Source organism: Chiroxiphia lanceolata, chromosome 16 (assembly GCF_009829145.1).
Source record: "Chiroxiphia lanceolata isolate bChiLan1 chromosome 16, bChiLan1.pri, whole genome shotgun sequence".
Taxonomy (NCBI): domain Eukaryota; kingdom Metazoa; phylum Chordata; class Aves; order Passeriformes; family Pipridae; genus Chiroxiphia; species Chiroxiphia lanceolata.
Genome location: NC_045652.1, coordinates 9,346,879 through 9,366,698, shown reverse-complemented (window position 1 = coordinate 9,366,698; position 19,820 = coordinate 9,346,879). Strand labels below are relative to the sequence as shown.

General features: G+C 43.1%; 2 protein-coding genes across 4 annotated transcripts in view; one reads left to right on the top strand and one right to left on the bottom strand.

Moving 5' to 3' along the window:
* Positions 1–111: 111 nt before the first annotated feature.
* CDR2 (cerebellar degeneration related protein 2) lies at positions 112–15,967 on the top strand. Its single transcript, XM_032703986.1, has 5 exons — positions 112–387; positions 5,499–5,611; positions 10,153–10,301; positions 10,458–10,622; positions 11,811–15,967. Exons 1-5 carry the CDS (start codon positions 309–311, stop codon positions 12,676–12,678), a joined length of 1,374 nt encoding a protein of 457 aa, XP_032559877.1. The 5' UTR covers positions 112–308; the 3' UTR covers positions 12,679–15,967.
* The window catches only part of POLR3E (RNA polymerase III subunit E), a 27,579-nt gene continuing 23,657 nt past the window's right edge, over positions 15,899–19,820 (bottom strand). For all 3 annotated transcript variants that reach the window (XM_032703983.1, XM_032703984.1, XM_032703985.1), the window contains 3 exons: positions 19,506–19,583; positions 18,565–18,690; positions 15,899–16,309 (listed from right to left, as the gene is read on the bottom strand). In XM_032703983.1, the coding sequence (XP_032559874.1) occupies positions 16,253–16,309; positions 18,565–18,690; positions 19,506–19,583 (261 nt within the window). In that variant the 3' untranslated portion in view covers positions 15,899–16,252. The remainder of the gene's footprint in view (positions 16,310–18,564; positions 18,691–19,505; positions 19,584–19,820) is intronic.

Below are 19,820 nucleotides of genomic sequence, written 5' to 3'. Positions count from 1 at the left end.
GAAGGCTCCTGTCGATCTGCTCGGTGGGCGGCTCCCCATTGGCCGCCCGCCGGAGAGGCGAGGGTGCCGCGTTTGAATCGCGGGAGGCGGGGGGCGGGCGGTGGCTGCTGCCACGTTGCCGCCGGCGCAGCCCGGCCAGAAGGGGGAGAGGTTCGGCAAAGTCCGGAACCGCTCGGCAATGGCCGGAGGCGGCTGCTGAGGCGGGGAGAGGCTGCCGGGCTCGCCCTGCCCCGCTCGGCGCGAGGGGGATCGTCGGGTGGGCGCCGCCGCCGCCGCCGCCGCGCCCGCCCGTGAGGGGAAGGGGCGCGATGCTGGCCGACAGCTTGGTGGAGGAGTTCGAGATCCGCGAGGATGAGCCGTGGTACGACCAGCAGGACCTGCAGCAAGGTGAGCCGGGACGGGGGAGAGCGGGGAGCGTCTGAGACAGGGGGCGCGGAGAGCCGCGTGTGTGAGAGAGGGGCCGTGGGGATCCGCCTCGGGGGTGTGTGAGGGAAGGGGCTACAGCGAGCCGGGTTGGTGAGGGAAGGGGCGCGGAGAGCCGCGTGTGCGAGGGAAGGGGCTGCGGCGGGGAGGGCGTGTGAGGGAAGGGGCGGCGGGGAGGCACCGGCACAGCGGCGGAGCGGGCGCGGAGGGGCGGCGGGAGGGGCGCTCGGGGTCGCGGGGCGGCGGCGGGAAGGGCGGGTCGTGCCGGGCTCGGCGGGGTCCCCGCACGGCCGCGCTTCCCGCCGCCGCGGGATCGCTGTCACCGGGAGAGGCTGCGGCCGTCTTTGTTTGAGAGAAGGAGCCGCCGCAGCCGAGCGGGATCGTGCCGGGTCCCTCTCCGCCCGCCTCCAGGGAAGCGGCTCTCCGAAAAGTTGCACCTTGAACAGGAGGCGAAGCGGCTGCTGTTCGGGGCGGGCGCTGGGAGCACCAGGGTGGGATGCGCTATTGCGCCCTGTTGAGCTCTTTGTAAGGGCTTCCCGTTCGATCAAGGTGTAGTTGTAGCAGTGCTCGGTTAGTCGCAAGTCCTTTATTAAAATCTTTTTAGGTTTTCTTATTAAAATACGCAAATAACTCCACTACGCCCCAGAATTCTACATTTCTAGCTCCTGTATGTCATTCCATCAATAGGTCTTAAAACATTATATGCAAGGGGTAAATCCTGTTCTCATTTCACAGATGAGGAAAGACCACAGGAATACAAGTATAATTGCATTAAAAATCTTCAACAGGCACGATATGGAAAGAATGTGCAATTTCCTTAAGAGCTTAGTGGCATCTATGACTGGTATTTACTTGGTTCTACTTTTTGTTCTTAATCCCGAGTTTGTTTTAAAGGTCAGCTCGAAGCTGTGAAGTGGCTTCCTGCAAACTCGCTTCAGTCTTAATGCTTTTTGCTTTTAGATTGAAATACATTAATTCTTGGGATTGGTGGGTGCTGCTGTTCTGTAAACCATAAGGAAAGCTAAGCTGTATTCACACTGACATCAAGCATCTGACAGCAGAAACTTTTTTTTGAGACAGGAACAGGTCTCTCTAATTGTGTGCTGTATAAAATATCTAACTGTTTGAAAGCTGTATTTGGATACTCTTTGCCCGAAATAGATGTTTTCCTGGCTCTAGGATACAAACAAATCAGTTTTAAGTAAGATCCTGAAACCATAGTTTGCTGTCAAAGGGAAGAGAGTTGAAAATTTGAAGCAATGTTTTTACTATGTCAGTGTTTATGGGATAGAAGACCTACAAAGAGACTTCACAATGTATAACAACTGACTTCTTGCCTTGTTTCTTTACTTTCATCTTTTAATTAAAAAGAGTGAAGTAATCACCAGTTGACACTTTGTGAGTTTTTAAGAAACAGTGTTCCATTCTAGAGGTTAGTGTGCTCTCAACATGCGAACAACCTTTTTCTGAGGCTTCTCTCCTTAAGCCTAAATGGAAGTGACTAATAGCCTTGCCAAAAGGGAAAGGAGGAAAATAAACACATGGGCAGGTTGAAATGCAAAGAAGAAACTCCTTACAGGAATGCTGTACTTTATTTCTGGAGTCTGAAAGATGAACTTCCTCGTCCTAAGCCTGAGCTGTGCCTGTGTACGTAAACAGGGGAGTAAGATTGCTTATCAGGGCTCGTGGAACTCCTCACAACCCAAACAATCAGTGCGTGTTTAAAAACTGAGCAGTAGGTTTATGGGAAAACCTAGGTTGTAAAACATTAGAAAGCACACAGATACAAACTTGTAGTCCTTATCAGCCAGCCTTTGAAACTTGAAATTATGGTAGGGTTTTGGAAAACCTTGACAGTCTGTACGTACCACGCTTTTGCCTTGACAAGGGAGGATGGCATTTTCTGGCATGCTGTTCAGGAAAACAGAATGGTCATGGAATTCTTGTAAGGATGGGAACAGCCATCCTTCTGGAACGTCCATGTTTTGCTGCAGTATGCTGACCTTTGAAAAAGAATTCTTTTCTATGGCTGCTCTTTTTACAGCTTGCTGTTACTCATTTCTACAGAACAGAGAGTATTCTGAATACAGAATAGGAGATGTGAAACTAAATAAAAAAAATAAGAGTTTATTTTACAGTTAAGTAAACTTCAACTAGGCTTACTTATATATCTTGCACTACATTAATGCCTTTTGCTCTTTAAAAGAACAGGCTTAGTTTTAGATTGAAAATTCTCTGAATAATTTTGTTAGGTGGGCTGTGAAAAAGTAGAAGAGAAGGATTTTGGTGCTGCTTTTATCTCTTTTTCACCCATAGTAATGCTGTCAGAAGAGAATGTGAAGTGCTGGTAAGTGAAGGCTGTTCAGCATCACAGAAGACGTATCCTTGAAGTCTTGTTTTGTTTCAGAGCCTTCCGATGGAGCTGTTAAACTCCAGCACAACTAATCAGATTTACTAAAACGAAGATCTTAAGATCTGCACACAGGCAGTTTGCATTATTAAAAACCTCTCTGCTCCCATCTTTGTGGTGAAAAGGAAAAATGCATGTCTGTGTCAGAACTTAGCTGTTGCTTTACATAAATTTACAACAGAAAATGCAGTGAGCTTCCAGTGTTCTGCAGTAACTCTCTCAAGAGAAATGTAAATGAACCGTTTTCCTTCTGTGTCTGGAGAACATGTGTGTTGCACATCTCACTCGTAAAATTTGCTCTTTATAGGGCTTAGAAATACTTGACAGTGTAGAAAAATGGACACAAAGCAAATTCTTCATTTTAGTAGAGGTGAAATTATTTAAGTTCTTGATTTCTCTGGAGTTCAGGTTTTATTGTGTGTTCCTGAGCACTTCCACTTGTATTCTCCCCCTCAGAAACAAATTGCCCTAATTATAAAATAGCATGTTTCTCCCATTGTAGCCCATTTGTGCTTCTGCCAGTCTAATAAACAGAATGAGTGTGTAAGTATGACATGAATTCTGTTATCCAAACTGTATTCCAAGGACCGTGTGGTATGTGCTACTTGATTTAGTAGGTGATGGGGCATTTAAGAATGAAACTGTAAACTCTTATATGTACTTAAACATCAAAACAAACTTTCACTTTAGGAAGGGAAATGACAGCAAGTAATTCCATTATGCATTATGCATAATCCTAAATCCTCTCTAAAGCTCTTATTCTACTCTATTAAAATAAAAGAATGGACTATTTAGTCTTTGCCTTGAATGATGCCAGTATTGCTGACTACTTGTAAAGATTGTAGCTCATAGTAAAGATCTGTGTAGTATGAGAACTGGGGAATTGGGCCTCCATTTTCCATAGGATAATGGATTTGCTGGATTTGAAAACCACAGTATTCTGTAATGTGACAGAAAGAAACAGCTTGGTTTCTGACTGGGAGTTACTCTGTCCATCAGTAAACAATATGCAATCTGTTTACAAAATAGGAAAAATTTAAGTAGGACACCTTAAGATTTCGTTACCCAAGTACTTTAAACCCAGCTCTAGCATAGGCTGTGTTTCTTAAGGAGTGGTGCTGTGTGAGGATAACCTCCTAAATATATCTCAGTGTGCCATGGGGCTGCTAGCTGGACACCTTCTGAAACTCTGAAGAACTCACATGCAGTGTGATTTCTTTGAAATATTTTTGTGGCATTTATTCTAAGAACCTGATCTTAAAGAAGGAAACCAGGCACTGGAGTTGTAAGAGAGAGTGTGAAAGAGTAGCACAGCTGTTGTTTTGCCAGAGTTGGACATCTACAACTTTATAGACAAATGTTTGTACTCACTTGTCCTTGGAAGTCTGATTTTGGTCTTTGGCTTATGTATGGAGATGGAGTAATCATTTTGGCCAGGCTGTCAAACTGAAGGTTAGCACAAAACAATCCTGGAACAGGGCTGTATCTGTTACAATGCCAGGCTGATAAGATAATTAATTGGGAAGGAGCAGGAAAGACATAAGATAACATGTTAAAACAAGGGCATTGCAATCAAATGAAAATGGAATGCATTTTCCTCTCTAGCTAGAATTACTGATGATAAAATACATATCTTTGTTTATTAATTTAAGTCTTCTTGAAGTGAATCAAAGTTTTTCTTGACTTTTCTTCTGTCTCTTTCCCATTAGTGATGCAAGTTCTATGTGAAAACTAACTAGGTTGTATTGTGTGCATGGAGGTCACGGTCCAGGTGAGAGGAAGGAGGTGGAAAATTGGAGAGTTTAGAAATCTGTTGGATTCTTAACATGTAACACCCTGCACAGAGTAATTACAATTTTAGCAATAACACCGAGATCTATTACTTTGTCACATGATGTTAGCTTTTAAATTACACGTGTTTTTAAACATAATAATGTAGAATATCTTGCACTACCGTTGCTGTTGAACAAATATCAGGCTTCCCTCTAGAACAGAACTGAGTGTTCAGATGACTTATTTCTTAATTTGCAACAACTACAGTCACTGCACCCTGGAGGTGATTGAAGATGACTGGAGTGAAATTGAGATTAAGTGCCTGAGAACAAATGACATTTAAAATGATGTTTTGGAGCACATGAAACAATTCTTGTCACCTGAGTTTATGAGCTTGAAAGGCAGAATAGCTGCGTGTCTTCATCAATTTTGTGTCTTCTGATGTTATTCTTTCACCATAAAAAGCATCTGAAACTTTCATTTAGCAGTTTGATCCCGTGTGACCTGAGCTCCTCGGTGAAGGGGTAATGGGGAGGAACAGCAGAGCAGGTAGGAGTGCAGTCAGCTTGGGCCTGGGTGTAAATATGGTGAAGTAGCAAAGAGCCACGTTGGGCAGGCTGTGGAAGGTGAGGATGGCTGGATGTGTCTGCAGGACCTAAGGAGGGACTAAGGAAGCTTCATGAAATAAAAGTGTCTTCTGGGCTTCAGGACTGACTTAGACTTGCCTTACAGATGATATATGAACGTTCTACTTAAGTATAAGCTCACTTTCTTTTTGGGGGAGGAGTTATGGCAGTAAAAAAAGTACCTCAAGTATCTGATTAACATGCTTTAAAATTAGATTATATTACTGTTTCTTTCACTTACCTGCAAACATGATTCCCTTGTTTAGATCTTCACCTTGCTGCTGAGCTTGGGAAGACACTACTGGACCGTAACACTGAACTAGAGGAATCCTTACAGCAAATGTATGCAACGAATCAAGAGCAACTGCAGGAGATAGAGGTAAAGTATTCAAGGGGTCCAAATGTTAAGGCATCTAGAGCTGCAACATAATAGTTAAAATCTGAATTGCTTGACATTTGATGGAAAATACTGAACAATCTTTCACCATTTCTGCTGCTTTGAGAATTTGAGGACCCGTATAGGTCGATCATACTTAGAAGTGTTTCTCTGATTACCAGAAGCTTTGTGCCATTAAATGCCATGTTGGACTGGGCTTGTTTAATGAAAAATGACTGGTATTTTCTGAACTAACACAAAAGTTAGTTCAGTTATTTTTATGGCTAAACTTTGCTGCTCTTGCCAGGTAAAATGACATTAAATTATATGATGATAAATACATTAATAATTTAAACTATTATATGAAAATCTTAATGGTTACTGCACTGAAATTTAAATGCTGATAACCCAGAAGAGAGGTTGAAGTAAAATCTGGGGCTTTGTACTTCCACTAAACTGAGCTGTGGTAAAGGAAGCTAAAGTCTACTTCAATGTAAAAAAACCCCTGTACAATGACAAAAAAAGGCAACAAACAAATAATAAAACCCAGAAAATAACCCCACTTAAATAGTATCTAAGTATAGGACACAGTGGATATATTGTTCTGTATTTTCCAAGGAAAATAAAGCCCAAAAATGTACCCATCCTTTCAAAGCTGCTCATCTTTGTGTAACAGGGTGGAAAAGCCTGGCCATCTTTGGCAATTTCTTTTTTTTAATTTTATATTGCCTGTGTTCTTGCAGACCTGGCATTTGTCAGCCTAATGAGATTTCTTCAGCTATTAGAGGGCAATGCATGGTCTCTAATAATTAAATTATTAAATATTCAGTACTTTGCTGACTGACAATATTTGAAAATGTAGTCAGCATTTCATTTTGGTTCTGGTATGAATCACAGGGAACAGGCTGTGACTGGTATACACCAGATTTTTACAAAATCTGAGTTCCTTTGTGCAAGCAGCACTTCTGCAGTTACATATCATGTGTGAATTTTGTACAGCTGCAACTTCAGACTGAAAACCCTTACTATTGTAATGGTAACAGGTAACTTAAAGAATTCTAAGCTTAATACTTACAGCTATATAGATGTCTTTAGAGTAGTCATCTTAACACAAATGCAGCATTATTATTAAGTGATGAACAATTTAGAAGATATTTTTGGTTTGTATTTCATACTTTGGCTCTTACCTCTCTTATGTGCTAAATATCATCTTTGTTATCCTATTCATTCTGATACAATGGTTGGAATGGATGATATTTATATTAGTGCCACAGCATTAAAAAAATGTATTTACTTATGCAGAGACTGAAAATAACTCATTGCTTTGAATAGTTTTTATAAGAAGATCAATTCTTAAGATCTGGAGAGGACAAACACTTCCAAGGTGCTATACAAATACTGTACACAAGGTTCAACACCTGCATGTACAACCATGGTTAAGAAAGCATTTAACACAGTTGCAACACACCTTTTGAAATAACACACCATAACTCTGTGATAACTGACCTGGCTCAGAGAGTGGAGCTACTTAATAAACAGCTGCATTTTAGCACTGTCTTGAAATATAGAAAATATATAATTGCTAAGCTACATTGATTTACAGAAATAGTCTAGTGCTATTAAGAATGTAATATCCTGTTGGTTTAAGCCAGTTTATTTGCTTAAGCTGTTCTGGTGGGTCAGTGTTTATTGACTACATAAGAGAGCCTCAGCACCAGGAAGTGTCACCAGTGTCCTTCCAGCAGTGATCTATAACTGGTGTGTTTCGGGGTCAAGTACTTCTGTGGTCACACAACCTCAGACAGGACAGATTAATTTTTTCCCTCAATATCTTACTTTGCCAAGACTTGGTCAATTCTACTTTTTGAAGGCTTTATCTGATACCTCTTCATTCTCTTTCCTCCTCTCCCCGCAGTGAGGGTAGGAGATGCATATTGGGTTGTCCTAGCAGCTCCCTCTCAGAGGAAGGGAGAGTGAGAGAGTGGGAGAACAGTTTTTGGGGTGTTTCTGACATATAAATAGTGCCTGCACCTTTATTTGCCCAGTTTATTGTGTTGAGTCAAAGAACCTGTAGACTGTGTTCCTGTCTGCTGCAGTAACATGCTGCCTGCAGTGCCACCACCACCTCTTTCCTGTCTTTCCTTGGTGCTGTTTAAAAGTGTAACAGCAACAAAAACTTTTTATTTCTCCAAAGAAGTTTCTCTTACCTCTGGATTTCTGGTAGAAAAGGAAAAATGAACCCTCTGTTCAAATACCCAGAGAGACCCTCCAGTTGAGGAACTGAATATATTGGCTTACTGGCACAAGGAATTGTTACAGGCATTCACTGAAAGAAATGGGAATAAAGTTGTCGTGTGCAAGGTGTACTACTTTGCTGGTAAAAGCAGTTCAGTCTGTTATTTTCATGCTTATATTTCTGTCTTGTGGGAATGCAGGAGACCCTAGTGCACAGGATACACGTGCAAATAGCATATCCTGTCTCTAGTGCTTGATCTTTCCCAACTTTCAAGTGCTTGTCTGTAACCTAAATGTGATCTTTCAGCTGCTCCTGTAGCTACTCTGAATTTTTTTTACTAGGTTTTTCAGTGCAGTATATCCTTGTAAATCTTGGGGTTTTTTTGCCATTAATTCAGATCTTATGGGCAGCAAAGTCTAGAACTGGCTAAGAAATAATTCTGAAGTATGGCACTACCTTGTCTGCACTGAAAAAGAAGGGTCAAAGGCTGTGGTGTGCTTAAGATTACATCTCATATATTAAATGCTAACATATTAAGCATTTTACAGCTTTGGATCATTATGTCTGACCTCTGTGCTGACACGTGTGCCACTGATTAATCATTGCAGATGTAATAAATGCTGGATTGAAAGGGCAACTGCATTCCTGTTGGAATCTGTTCTTAGCACTCAGACTTTGGAAGCACTGACACTGTCCTTTTATCATGTGGTAGAAAGCAAGAAGTCTCAACTGCTGCTTTATTTTAGGTGCTCAGTTGCAGGGGAGGTGAATTAAATGTGATCTTCTAAAGTATTTATTACTACACCATCTTTTGGTGGTCTGATTTATACCAGGTCCACTTGACACCAGCCCTGAAGATACTGGAGATGAAAGGTGGAGAAAGTGGTGCTTCACCTCTTCCATTCATCTAAAACTTGTGCAAATGCCCACTGTGATCAGTGGTAACATCTATTGGGGCACCAAAGCCTTGGCTTCTGTGCTCAGCCACGCTCCTATTGCTGAAGAAAGTCTGAGGATCTCCAGCTCCTTCCTTCAGCCATAACCAATAGGGAAAGTTAATCTGAAATGGGTCACATTGAGATTCTGCTGCTAATCTATGTTCTATTTTGGTGTAAATCCTCTGTCATGTGTGCACAGGCTACAAAAGGATCTAGCTAACAGCTATCATGTTGATCTTCTGGAAGTCTGTATGCAGCAATTACTAGTCCTAGATTAACTTATTATCTGTTCTTAAATTGCCTAAAATGTAAACCCACCAATCTTCTAATGAGGTAAAAGGTTAAGTAGAATATTAGAAGTTTTGAATATGTAAGAGGCCTGTGTAAAGAGAAGTAATTCTGCCTAGGAGTTTGCTGGATGTTTCTTCCTGAGGTCTGCTTTTCAGTAAGTAGCATGTAGTAGTACGGAATATATTGCAAGGAATAAATTCTACATAAGAGCAGAATATTTCAGATTTAGAGGGTTAGTTTTTTTGCTCAAGTCTGTTTCATGCAAATGCTCTTGTCCTGGGTGGGACAATATGAGGCACTTGTATTAAGAGCATTAGGTGATTGTTAACTGCTCTTAGACTGAGAATTATAAGCTTTCTGACATTATTCAGGAAACTTAACAGTCTGTTGCTAACTGTAAAACCCAAGAGGATTAAATTGAGAATACTTCATGTGAAGCTTTATTTTTTCAGAAAGGCCAGGAGGCCTTTGTTTGGGATTACAGTAACTGGAATAGTTCACTTTGAGTAATTAAAGATTGAATTCAATAATTTGATTATACTGCCTGACACACATTAACTCGCATACTTAAGTGTGACCACAACCTAAATTCTCTTGTGCTGAACCTAATGCTGCTTCAGACTGGAAGAACTTAGGTTAGCTAAAAATAATTTTAATTATGGATGCTGCTACCCAATATTTCAGTTTTAATGTTAAGAGAGTTCTTGGGTCAACACTGTTAGAAAATTTCTGTTGGAGCACACTGCAACATTTAGGACAGAGTGACTAGTGGCTATTTTGAAGTCTATGGTGACTGCAGTACAGACCAATCCCACCCAGAAGGTGTGAGCACAGGTAAAGACAGTTGGCACAACAAACCCAGCTCCTCTGGGTAAAAGCTGCTTCATCAGCCTGGGTTTAACCTCCCTGACAAAGGCGAGGTGGGTTACTGACAGTGCCTTTTCAACTTCCCAAAGCAACCACGGGAATTTAAATTTATGACACTTACTTGTTTCTCTGTGAACGTGAATGGAAGTGCAGAGCAGCAGTGGCAGCTCGTGTTCCCAGGGTGAGCCAGTAACAGCAGTGCTGTCTTGCAGTACCTCACAAAGCAAGTGGAGCTCCTGCGCCAGATGAACGACCAGCACGCAAAGGTCTATGAACAGCTGGATGTGACAGCAAGAGAACTGGAAGACACCAATCAAAAGCTGGTTGCAGAGAGCAGAGCTTCACAACAAAAGATATTAAGGTAACAAACTTCACCCCTCCCCCCAGCTGGTAAAATCGGTGGGAGCAGTCCAGGGGTGTTTGTGTAGCTCCTGGGTGGCTGTCTCTGCCTAGTGGTGTTCCACAATACTGGTAAATTGAAAGGACGGTTTTATTTAAAAGTCTTTCCACCTTTTAGCTTGACAGAGACTATTGAAAATCTACAAACACACATAGATGACCTGCAGCGACAAGTAGAAGAACTGAAGAAGCCTGGACGAGGCCGGATGAGCCACGAGAGATCTGACCAGCCCAGATCAATGCACAGCTTCTCCTGTTTGAAGGAGCTGTATGACCTGCGCCAGTAAGACTTCCTACCTTACATAGTAAAGAACAATGATGTTATTTTAAGCAAGGCTTTAAAAACTAAGACACAAGCACAGGTATCAGACAGGCTGGCAGAAAAATTAGCTGATGTTCACAAGTAGCAAAGTATCTGCCCTGTGTGGTGTTGCCACTGCGTCTGACCTCTAGACCATAGTAGTATTTGTGCTCCACTTTCTGTCTTGATGGGTTCTCTCCCAGAGTCTCCAGCCATATCAAATAGTAGCTTAGAAAGCTTACAGCAATTTGCACCCCACTGTTTTCAGTCAGATAAAAGCAGACACACAGATAATCTGAAAAACAAACTTGCTAAATACAAAATATTTTGTGTAACGTAACCTTTCTTTGGATGTCCATGGATATTTTCTTTTCAAAGAAGGCAGGATCCCTGCAATAGCTTTCCTGAACTTAAGCTGGTTAAAATGATACTGAAGGTGGTAAAATGGAGCCTGGAGCTCTGGGCTGCCTTTAAATTTGACCCAGCTGAGCTGCATTACTGTGCCCTTTGGGACAATCACCTGGGGTGAAAGCTCAGAGTAGCTTCAAGCCTAGAGAGCAATTTTGTAAGTGAAGCACCTCCACAGACCCAACAGGCTGTTGTGTCTGGGATTCAGCACTACATGGAGGTAGAATATTCTATATATTCTACTCTAGAATAAATCTGTACATCCAAAAAGAAGTTATTTCTTGACAATTCAAAGGATAAGTGGATCCTTCAAACTGCCAAAGGCTTGTGAGAATGTCATCCTACAGAACTGCCCTGTCAGTTCTGAAGCTGCTTTCTGCCATCAACAGTGACAAAAGTTACAAGAGTAGAGCACTGTGGAAAACACCACTGTCGAAGTACTGCATGCTACACTGAGGCAATATTTATTTAAACTTAAATTGTAGGTCTGGTTATTCAATCAGCTTGTCTGTTTTACTTGAAACTGTTAACGAGCTGCCATTCTGCCTAAGCTGGGAGCTTGATTTGATGGCACGTTCATGTTACAAACTGTGTTCTGACTCCTAAACGGACTGATAGGTTAGTGAAATGGCCCCTGTGAGTGCTCTGAGGGCTGTCAGCACACAGTTTAAATATGTCATTAGTTACTCAGGACAGGAAACCTTTAGGAGGTGTGGTCAGCTGGACTTCTTACCTTTGATAACACTTACTTTGTTTCTGCAGGTATTTTGTGTATGATCATGTGTTTGCAGAAAAGATTACTTCGATGGATAGTCAGTTAAGCCCTCTAGAAGAAGAAAATGAGAAGTTAAAAAAGGCAGTTACAGTTCTGCAAGCCCAGCTGAACCTGGAGAAAGAGAAGAGGGTGACCATGGAGGAGGAATACAGTCTTATGGTGAAAGAAAACTGTGACCTGGAACGGAGGCTCGTGGATACAGACTTGTACCGGGCACGGGCAGAGGAGCTGGAAGCAGAAGTAGCCGAAATGCGGCAGATACTTCAGTCTGAAAACACATTCCATAATGCAGAGAAATTGGTGCCAGAATCCTTTTTCATCTCATTCAGGGAATCTCTGGACAGGGAGCTCGGTCAGAGCCTGGCAGATGATGGACTTGTGACGGTGTCGGAGCTGGAGAAGAAGGCGCTGAAGCGGAGCAGCAGCGAGACCCTGCTGAGCAGCGCGGTGGGGGCAGACATCCTGAGGGGCCACGAGGAAACGTGTATTAGGAGAGCTGAAGCTGTGAAGCAGCGAGGAATCTCTGTGCTTAATGAAGTTGATGCTCAGTATAATGCCCTGAAAGTGAAGTATGAGGAACTTTTGAAGAAGTGTCAAATGGATGAAGATTGTTTGAAACACAAGGCTGTCCAAACGCTGAAGCAGTATTCCAAAGACCTAAATGTGGGGAACACCCAGTATGATCTCTCAGCTAGCAATCAAGAATTCACAGTTGTGGAGCTAAGTGACTCTCCCACAAATGCTCTTCCTGAATATAAAGCACTCTTCAAGGAAATTTTTAGCTGTATCAGAAAAACAAAGGAAGAAATAGATGAACACAGAGCCAAGTACAAGACCCTCTCCTCTCAACCATAACCTTATCTGTTAGTCAAGAACTTTATACGAATGTCAGAAGATCCCTTAAACTGATCTTGAGCACTCAAAATGAATGTTTTGGATTGGCTGGTAGACCTGTAGTTAACAAGCCAGTTAGTTAACAGCTAGTTTCCCTGTTCCTATGTAGCAATAGATTTAATGTTTAGCACTGTCACACAAACTAGGGGTTGTAAAGCAAACAAACATCATATCTTAATACTACACTACTACTTCATATTACACTTCATCTCTGGCTGGAACAGTAACTGACATTCATTTCCTTAGTCCACTACAAAACTAACAGAGCTCAGAACTCTGTCTCTCTCATAAGAGCCAGACTGAAGCTTTCCTTTGGTTCACAATGATGATCTAGCCCTGTAACTACGCTGATGTAGAAAATAACAAAACCAAAGCCCCAACCAGTCTCATGAGCAGCCTCTCCTCAGTTCTCAAGGAGGAGGGGAGCAGCCTTCTGCTTGCTTTTGCAGGGCAGCAGAGTTGTGCTTGCTTCAAGCCAATACCACATTTTCACATGCACTAAGCTCTCCCACAGGTTAGTATAAATGTCTTCCTACTGAGAAAGGATTTGATGTAAAGTTTGTGTGGCTTTTTAGGTATGGTTTCCTTTGTAGGGCACTTTGTCTTAAGGCAAGATACTGTGAATTGACTATGTATGTGATTTGGGACCTACTGTTCTCTGGTGGTTGCAAAGTACATTTTTATGTGTATTGGGTAAGATAGAGAGTTGTAATTTAGCTATTTAGCTTTAGTGGTAGCATTGACTTAGTGGAGTAGCTTTTGATGTTACGTACCACAAACTCCAAGTGCTTGAGGAGACAGGCCAGGTAAAACCTTACATTGTCTGTTGCTTCCAGTGGCAGCCTCTGTGCACCCATTCCATGCTGCCTGGGGGGGTGGGAGGACAGACACAACACTGCCAGCACGTATCCTACTGCAAATGGGACCACACTCTTGTTCTGCCTCTCCTTTTCCACTCCCTAATAGTAATTCATATGTACTCAAAGTCTGAAAAACAAAGAACATGGAGAAGTATGTTTAGAACTGTGTGAAGGAAACAAAACAATTAAGGAGGAGGAGGCACGATGAAAGGTGACATCCTGCTCCCTGTAAAGGTTTGACAGCTTAATGTGGCCAGCAGTTCTTGGGAATCAGCTACCTGCCTTTCCAAGTTGCTGGGATGTACCAAACATTGACAAAGAATGTTGAGTTTCTCAGCTTTAGTTCCACTGCTGCTGCTGCAGCTCTGCTGCCTTACTCTGTTCTCTGTCCAGCCTGTGTGTAGCTGCCCTTCAGCTGCAGTATTAAGACTTCGTGTTATGGGATTTTCTCTAAAACATGTATTACAGTCTGAAAATTATTTAAAAATGGGAATCTGAATCTTTTGAATATTTTTCTAAGCAAATAAATAATCCAGTCAAGCTGCATGTGTAACTAGTAATTACATCCATCTGTGCCAATCAGCAAACAGTAAACTCGATGCAGATGGCACCAGCATTATCTAGTCTTGCCATCTTTCCTGCATAGATCAGATGGGGTTCCCATGAAATTTGTATTTTAGAAAACTTATGCTACATGGAAAAGGATAGGCCTGTCTAGGTTAGAAATCCAGATGGAATTAAGTAGTTTCTCCTCATTGTTGTGGTGGTGTCAGTGCTGTTAAAAAAGGAGGGGGTGGGGGAAAGCAGAAGAGCTTTGTTCAGCCATGAACAAACAGCTGCAGTTCATCAGGTTCCTGTGCTGTCCACGTTTCCCCCACTTGGACCCTTCTCACCTGGAGGCCTGGCCCAGCTGAGGCTGGAAAGCAGTAAGCTGAGAAAGGCATGACATGGTCAGTCCCAGATGATTTCCTAGTAATATTCCTCACCACTTTAGGGGGAGGGGGATCTCCCGGAGATCCTGCTGGATCAGAAGATATGCAAAAGCAGTTCAGCATTTCTGGTTAAGTAGGTGAGCTTCAGTGGTTTATTGCTTCTGGCTAATTTAGAACACTTTGATATATACAATTTTTATGCTTTAAAAATACCAAAAATATCTCCTCAAAACCACTTGATTCTTCTGTACTGAACCTCCCCCTTGGCTGCCTGTGCCCCTGCTGAGCTCTGGCTGTGCAGGTTGTGCAATAACCCACTCCAGGCTGGCTCTTCTTTACAGCTTCTCCTGGAAAGCAGCTTTCCAGCCATAGCCACAGGTAATGCTGGGTCAGTGCCAGCCAGGGCTGCCTGAACATAAAACACCTCCCAATTACACTGATGTAGTCAATACTACACTGGCACATTAAGGTAGAATTTTAGCAGTTTAAAAATAGCCATTTTCCACCCAAATGTGAAATACCATAAGTACGGTAACAACATTCTTAGCCAATCTTATCTGGATTAACCACCTTAATCTGCTTAGTTTAGTCAACAACTCAACTCAGCCTTTTCTGAGCATAAGTAGATGAAATCAATAGAATCCCCTTGAGCTTCTCATATGATGGAAGCTACAGCAGAGAACAGGACCAGTACAGTGTGTTCTGCAGTGCCCACAGCAGATTCTCCTGGTCCTGCTGGAGTTGAGCTCCAGTGCTAAACCCGGCCCAGGGCTGGGTCGCTGTCCCTGGAGCAGCAGGCCCAGCTGCACAGCCCCAGAGGGCAGGGGGCCAGCAGGGATTCACAGCCTTTGCTCTCCACCTCTGACCTGTGCTGCAGCATCCCTGACCTGGCCTTCCTCTGCAAGACTTCAGGCTGTGAAAGGAGCCGGGTGCCGCTTCCATGTCTCCCTGGACAAATACAAAGCAGGGTAGAATTGACCTTTGAGATAAAATTTTATTTAAAAATTACACAAAATAGAGGTTTTACATGGTTGCTGTGTGGTAACTACAGCTGGATGCCTTCCAGAGGGTGCCCTGGGTTACTTACCTCGCTGTACTCATTCAGTAATGCAAAACATCCCTCAAACCAACCCCACACCAGGAGAAGAAATCCAGTAGTTGTTCCCTGTGTTTCAGATGTAAGTACTTTTCCAAATAACTCATTTCACAGACAACAGGTGAGAACAATTGCAATGTAGTACAGAGTTCACAGACAGTGATTTTGTTCCCCCCTCCCAGGCCTGACATTCCCATGAACATGACTACCTGCTCTCTATCCAGAGGGCTGCAAGGGCTATGACAATGCTCAGACTTAAGTATGAGCATCCAGGGATTTAACAAAAACTGGGATGTTTGTAAACAAATTTAATTTATTGGCATTACTTACAAAATAAAGTTTTAGACCATGATTTTCCATCATGTCTGTGTCACTATATTGTTTTATTTTTTTTAATAATGAAACAGAAGGAGAATTGAAATACATCAGAAATCCCAGATTACTCAAGCTGCAGACAGGGTCCCACGGTGCCTTCGGCTGCTCCCCCGCAAACCGCGAGCGTTGGGATGTCAGTGACTGTCTGCAATGCCCACGTGCCCCGCGGGAGGTCAGACCCTGCCCCTCCCGAGGCCCGGCATTGCTCCGGCTGTGCCACCGCTGCAGGTTCCTCTTGTGTCCGAGATCACCTGACACCGCTGCCACCGCTGTCAGGACTGCACCGTCCCCTTTAGATACCACATTCCACCGTAGCTCACACAGCAGTCCTGGGGAGACAGGGAAAGGCTTTGTCAGGGTGCTGAGGCGTTGGAAGAGGTTGCTCGGGGAGGTGGTGGAGTCACCACCCCTGGAGGTGTTTAGGATCTGGTGCTGGGTGATGTGGTTTAGGGGTTACAGTGGCAGTGCTGGGTTGATGGTTGGACTGGATGATCTTAAAGGTCTCTGCTGACCTTGATGATTTTATGATTCTAAACTCCAAAAGGTCTCGAAAACCACTGTCTGGCCCTGGGACAATGACTGTGATCAGTAACAAGCTCCTCTCCACGCACAGGACAGCACGACCCTGGAAAGCAGAGTTATTTCCACCCTGAGGACCAGACCCCTTAAATGAAGGTGACACTCGAGTGGGGGAAGGTTGAGAGGCCACAAAGAGGACAAACTGCCACAGCAGTGAGGAACTGTGGTGGCTTCTGGGGGCAGAAACAGGCTCATGCAGCAGCAGCTGAGGGAAGGATGTGTGAGGGATGAGCACCAGGAAGTGAGGATAGGCACGGGCTCAGGGGGGAAAGGCTGAAGGGAGCAGCAGGACAGGGCTGGAGTGTGGGAGCAGTGGCTGGATCTGAAGCCTTTTAAAAAACCCTGTTCTATGATAATGAACTGTCCCACCCCAGAGCCACTGCCCACGGTGGGGGAGCACCACAGCAAGGGATGCAGGAAATGGGCTGTCTCGTGGCTCATTTCCTTGTTTCTATTCCATGAGCACCAAGGCTCTGGAGTTCTGAGCTAAGGGCTTCTCTTTCTTCTGCTCCCACCCTCCCACTCAGGTAATTCGACACAGGCACAAGTGCTGCCACAGAACTGACACCGTGCAGCTTCAACAGATCTTTTTTTCCTGAAGTTTTGGGACTCGTGAATGCCACAAACAAACCAACCCTGTGTGGAGGCTCAGAAAGAGGGTTTGCAGACTTGCTCTGCAGATACAAAAACACAAACCCTGTCAGTCTGTTCCTCTGTGTATAAAAAAAGGAGCACAGGCAGATGGGGAAATCGGAGTCAACAAATCCAATTTCATTCAAAGAGGAATCCAATCTCTTGTGGCTTAAAGAAGCCAGAGAATCTTCCTATTTCATTAAATCATACTTCTGAATTTTATTTCAGAAACAAAGATGATTTCACATACTCCTGTGACAAACGTACTCAAGGCAATAAAGCCTGACAATGCCAAGCTGGTCACACAAGGACCTCTTTTTTTTACATAAAAACTGTGCATAATTTTTTTTAGGGGAAGGTATTTTTTCTAGAAATTGGTGATCTGGTAAATAGCATCAGTATCATGAAAAACTAATGCCAGTACATTGTCTAGATGTTCCAGGAGAGCTGATACTTGAGCTCATGTAGTTGCTGACAACTCTCCCAGCACAGGGAGACACAGGAAATACTGTCTAGCAGGCAGAAATGTCTGAGCTTATTTTACTGCTAAGACAACCAGGTTCTTTCAAGCAAGACCAGTTTGCTTATTATCAAAGCAACAGATCTGTAATTCTTCAAAGATGCTATTATTCATCTGCAGATCACAATGTAATAAAGCACTTAAGCACTTGTCTTATTGAAGTGGGTGACAGTGAGCAAAGGCTCAGCCACAATGATTAAAGTATTACATTAGCTGGCAACTTTCTGCTTGGCCATCCTGCACCGCTTTTAAAGTCATGGCCTGTGTGGTCTGTACTTTATACCTTAAACTTCCTGAGCAAGTAAATGGTGCAGCTTCAAAGACAGATGAAAGGATTCAAATAAACATTCACAATGAGATGTGTTAGCTACTGCTTTGCCTGCTGGTTTTGCTCTTTACAAAGTTGTACATCCTGCTAGAGAATGAAATGCATTTCCCTCTGAATATGTGGCACTTGTGCTCTTCAGCATTACCCAGCCACAGTTCTGAGGTAACCCAGAACACTGGGCAGAACTCTCCCACCTCTGAAATGTTTAACTCCACATTATTTAAAAATAAGTATCACATTTACTACACTCTATTCTCTGCTGCTCCAAGATGACAAATGGAGATTTGTTACAATAACACAAAATAGTGTGTGAGCCATTGTTCCTTGGAGGGAGAGAAGACAGAATGAGACCAAGTGCATTTTTAAGACAACAAGCTGATACAGAGGCTTCGTCCATATTCCAACAACAACTGTTCCATCATCCCTATCATTTGTCAATTCAAGGTAAAATATAATCCTTTGCTCAAACAGCATTAAATTTCATGTATTGACTGGATCAAATCCACAACTGAACAGAAACTTACCTTTAACACTCTATCCACCTCCTGCTTATTCAGATCCTCTCCACACTCCTGGCTCAGCTGGCTCTGGATGACATTCCTGCGCACTCGATAGTTTCTCGAAAAGATTTCAAGCAAAACTTGGCGATGCTTTAAAAGAAAATGTATCATAAATACACAGAGAACAATCATTCCTCTCTTTCTTTGTATCAAAACTGCAGGTGCCTTAGGCCCTACAAAGCATTCTCTGAACTACATCAGAGGATTCATTCATAATCCTGAAACCATCCCAGACACTCCTGCTTTCCAGCAGTGCCCTGCAGGGATCTCTCCATACCCTGTGGCCTGACCTGCACCTGTCCCGTGACTTGGGGCACCTCCAAAGGTACAAAAACCTGATGAACAAGGGGCTACAATGTATTCCTCTCAAATGCTTCCACAGGAGTTCCCATGGTCCACTCCAGCCAGGAGATGGGCTACTACTTGACTGTTCTTTCCTATAAAAATTTATTTAGATTGTGGACACAGGAATTGCACTGTCCATCTGCAGTTCTTTGGGCACCTTCCCTTTTACCTCATTTACTCTCAGAGCAATCAGAGCTCAGGAGATGCTCACATTTGCTGTAATGATTTCCTATCCTAAATACAGGTACAACAGATACTCCCGTTAGTCTCTGGTTAATGTTGCATTACCATCAAAAGAAAAAAAAACTTGGACTGGATCCTGGTGTGAGTCCATTGGAGAATCCTTTTTCAGGTTCAGAAATAGCCTCTGAGCTTGTTACTGCCATGATTACCAACATGTTGTGAGCTAAGAGCTTCCTTTCAGCTGGAAACTGGGAACTTGACACTTGAATGGGGAAAGAGCAAAACTACCTGCTGTACTAGTTCCAGAAACATGGATTCAAACAATGCCAAATGATCAATAAACATATATTTGTGAATGTCACTTATTTTATCTTTACCTGATCATAAGTGTCACCAGCTTCCCAAAGTGCATAGACCTTTAGTTCATCTGGTGAGGCAGCAGTCTGTGGAGGAAACTGAGAACAAGAAGCTGTTAAAAATAACAGCTCTTTAATGAGTTCTGCTTAATGATTCTATGATACTGTATCCCTGGACACCCATTACTGAATCAAAACCTTGGTTGCCATGTAATGAGAACTGAAACAACTGTCAAAACCAGCATCTGCTGAGAGCACCAAGTGCATTGCAGGGTTTTTCTGGAGGTTTTTACATTTACAGGGGCAGGTTTTAACTCTATCCCGTATTTACCTGCC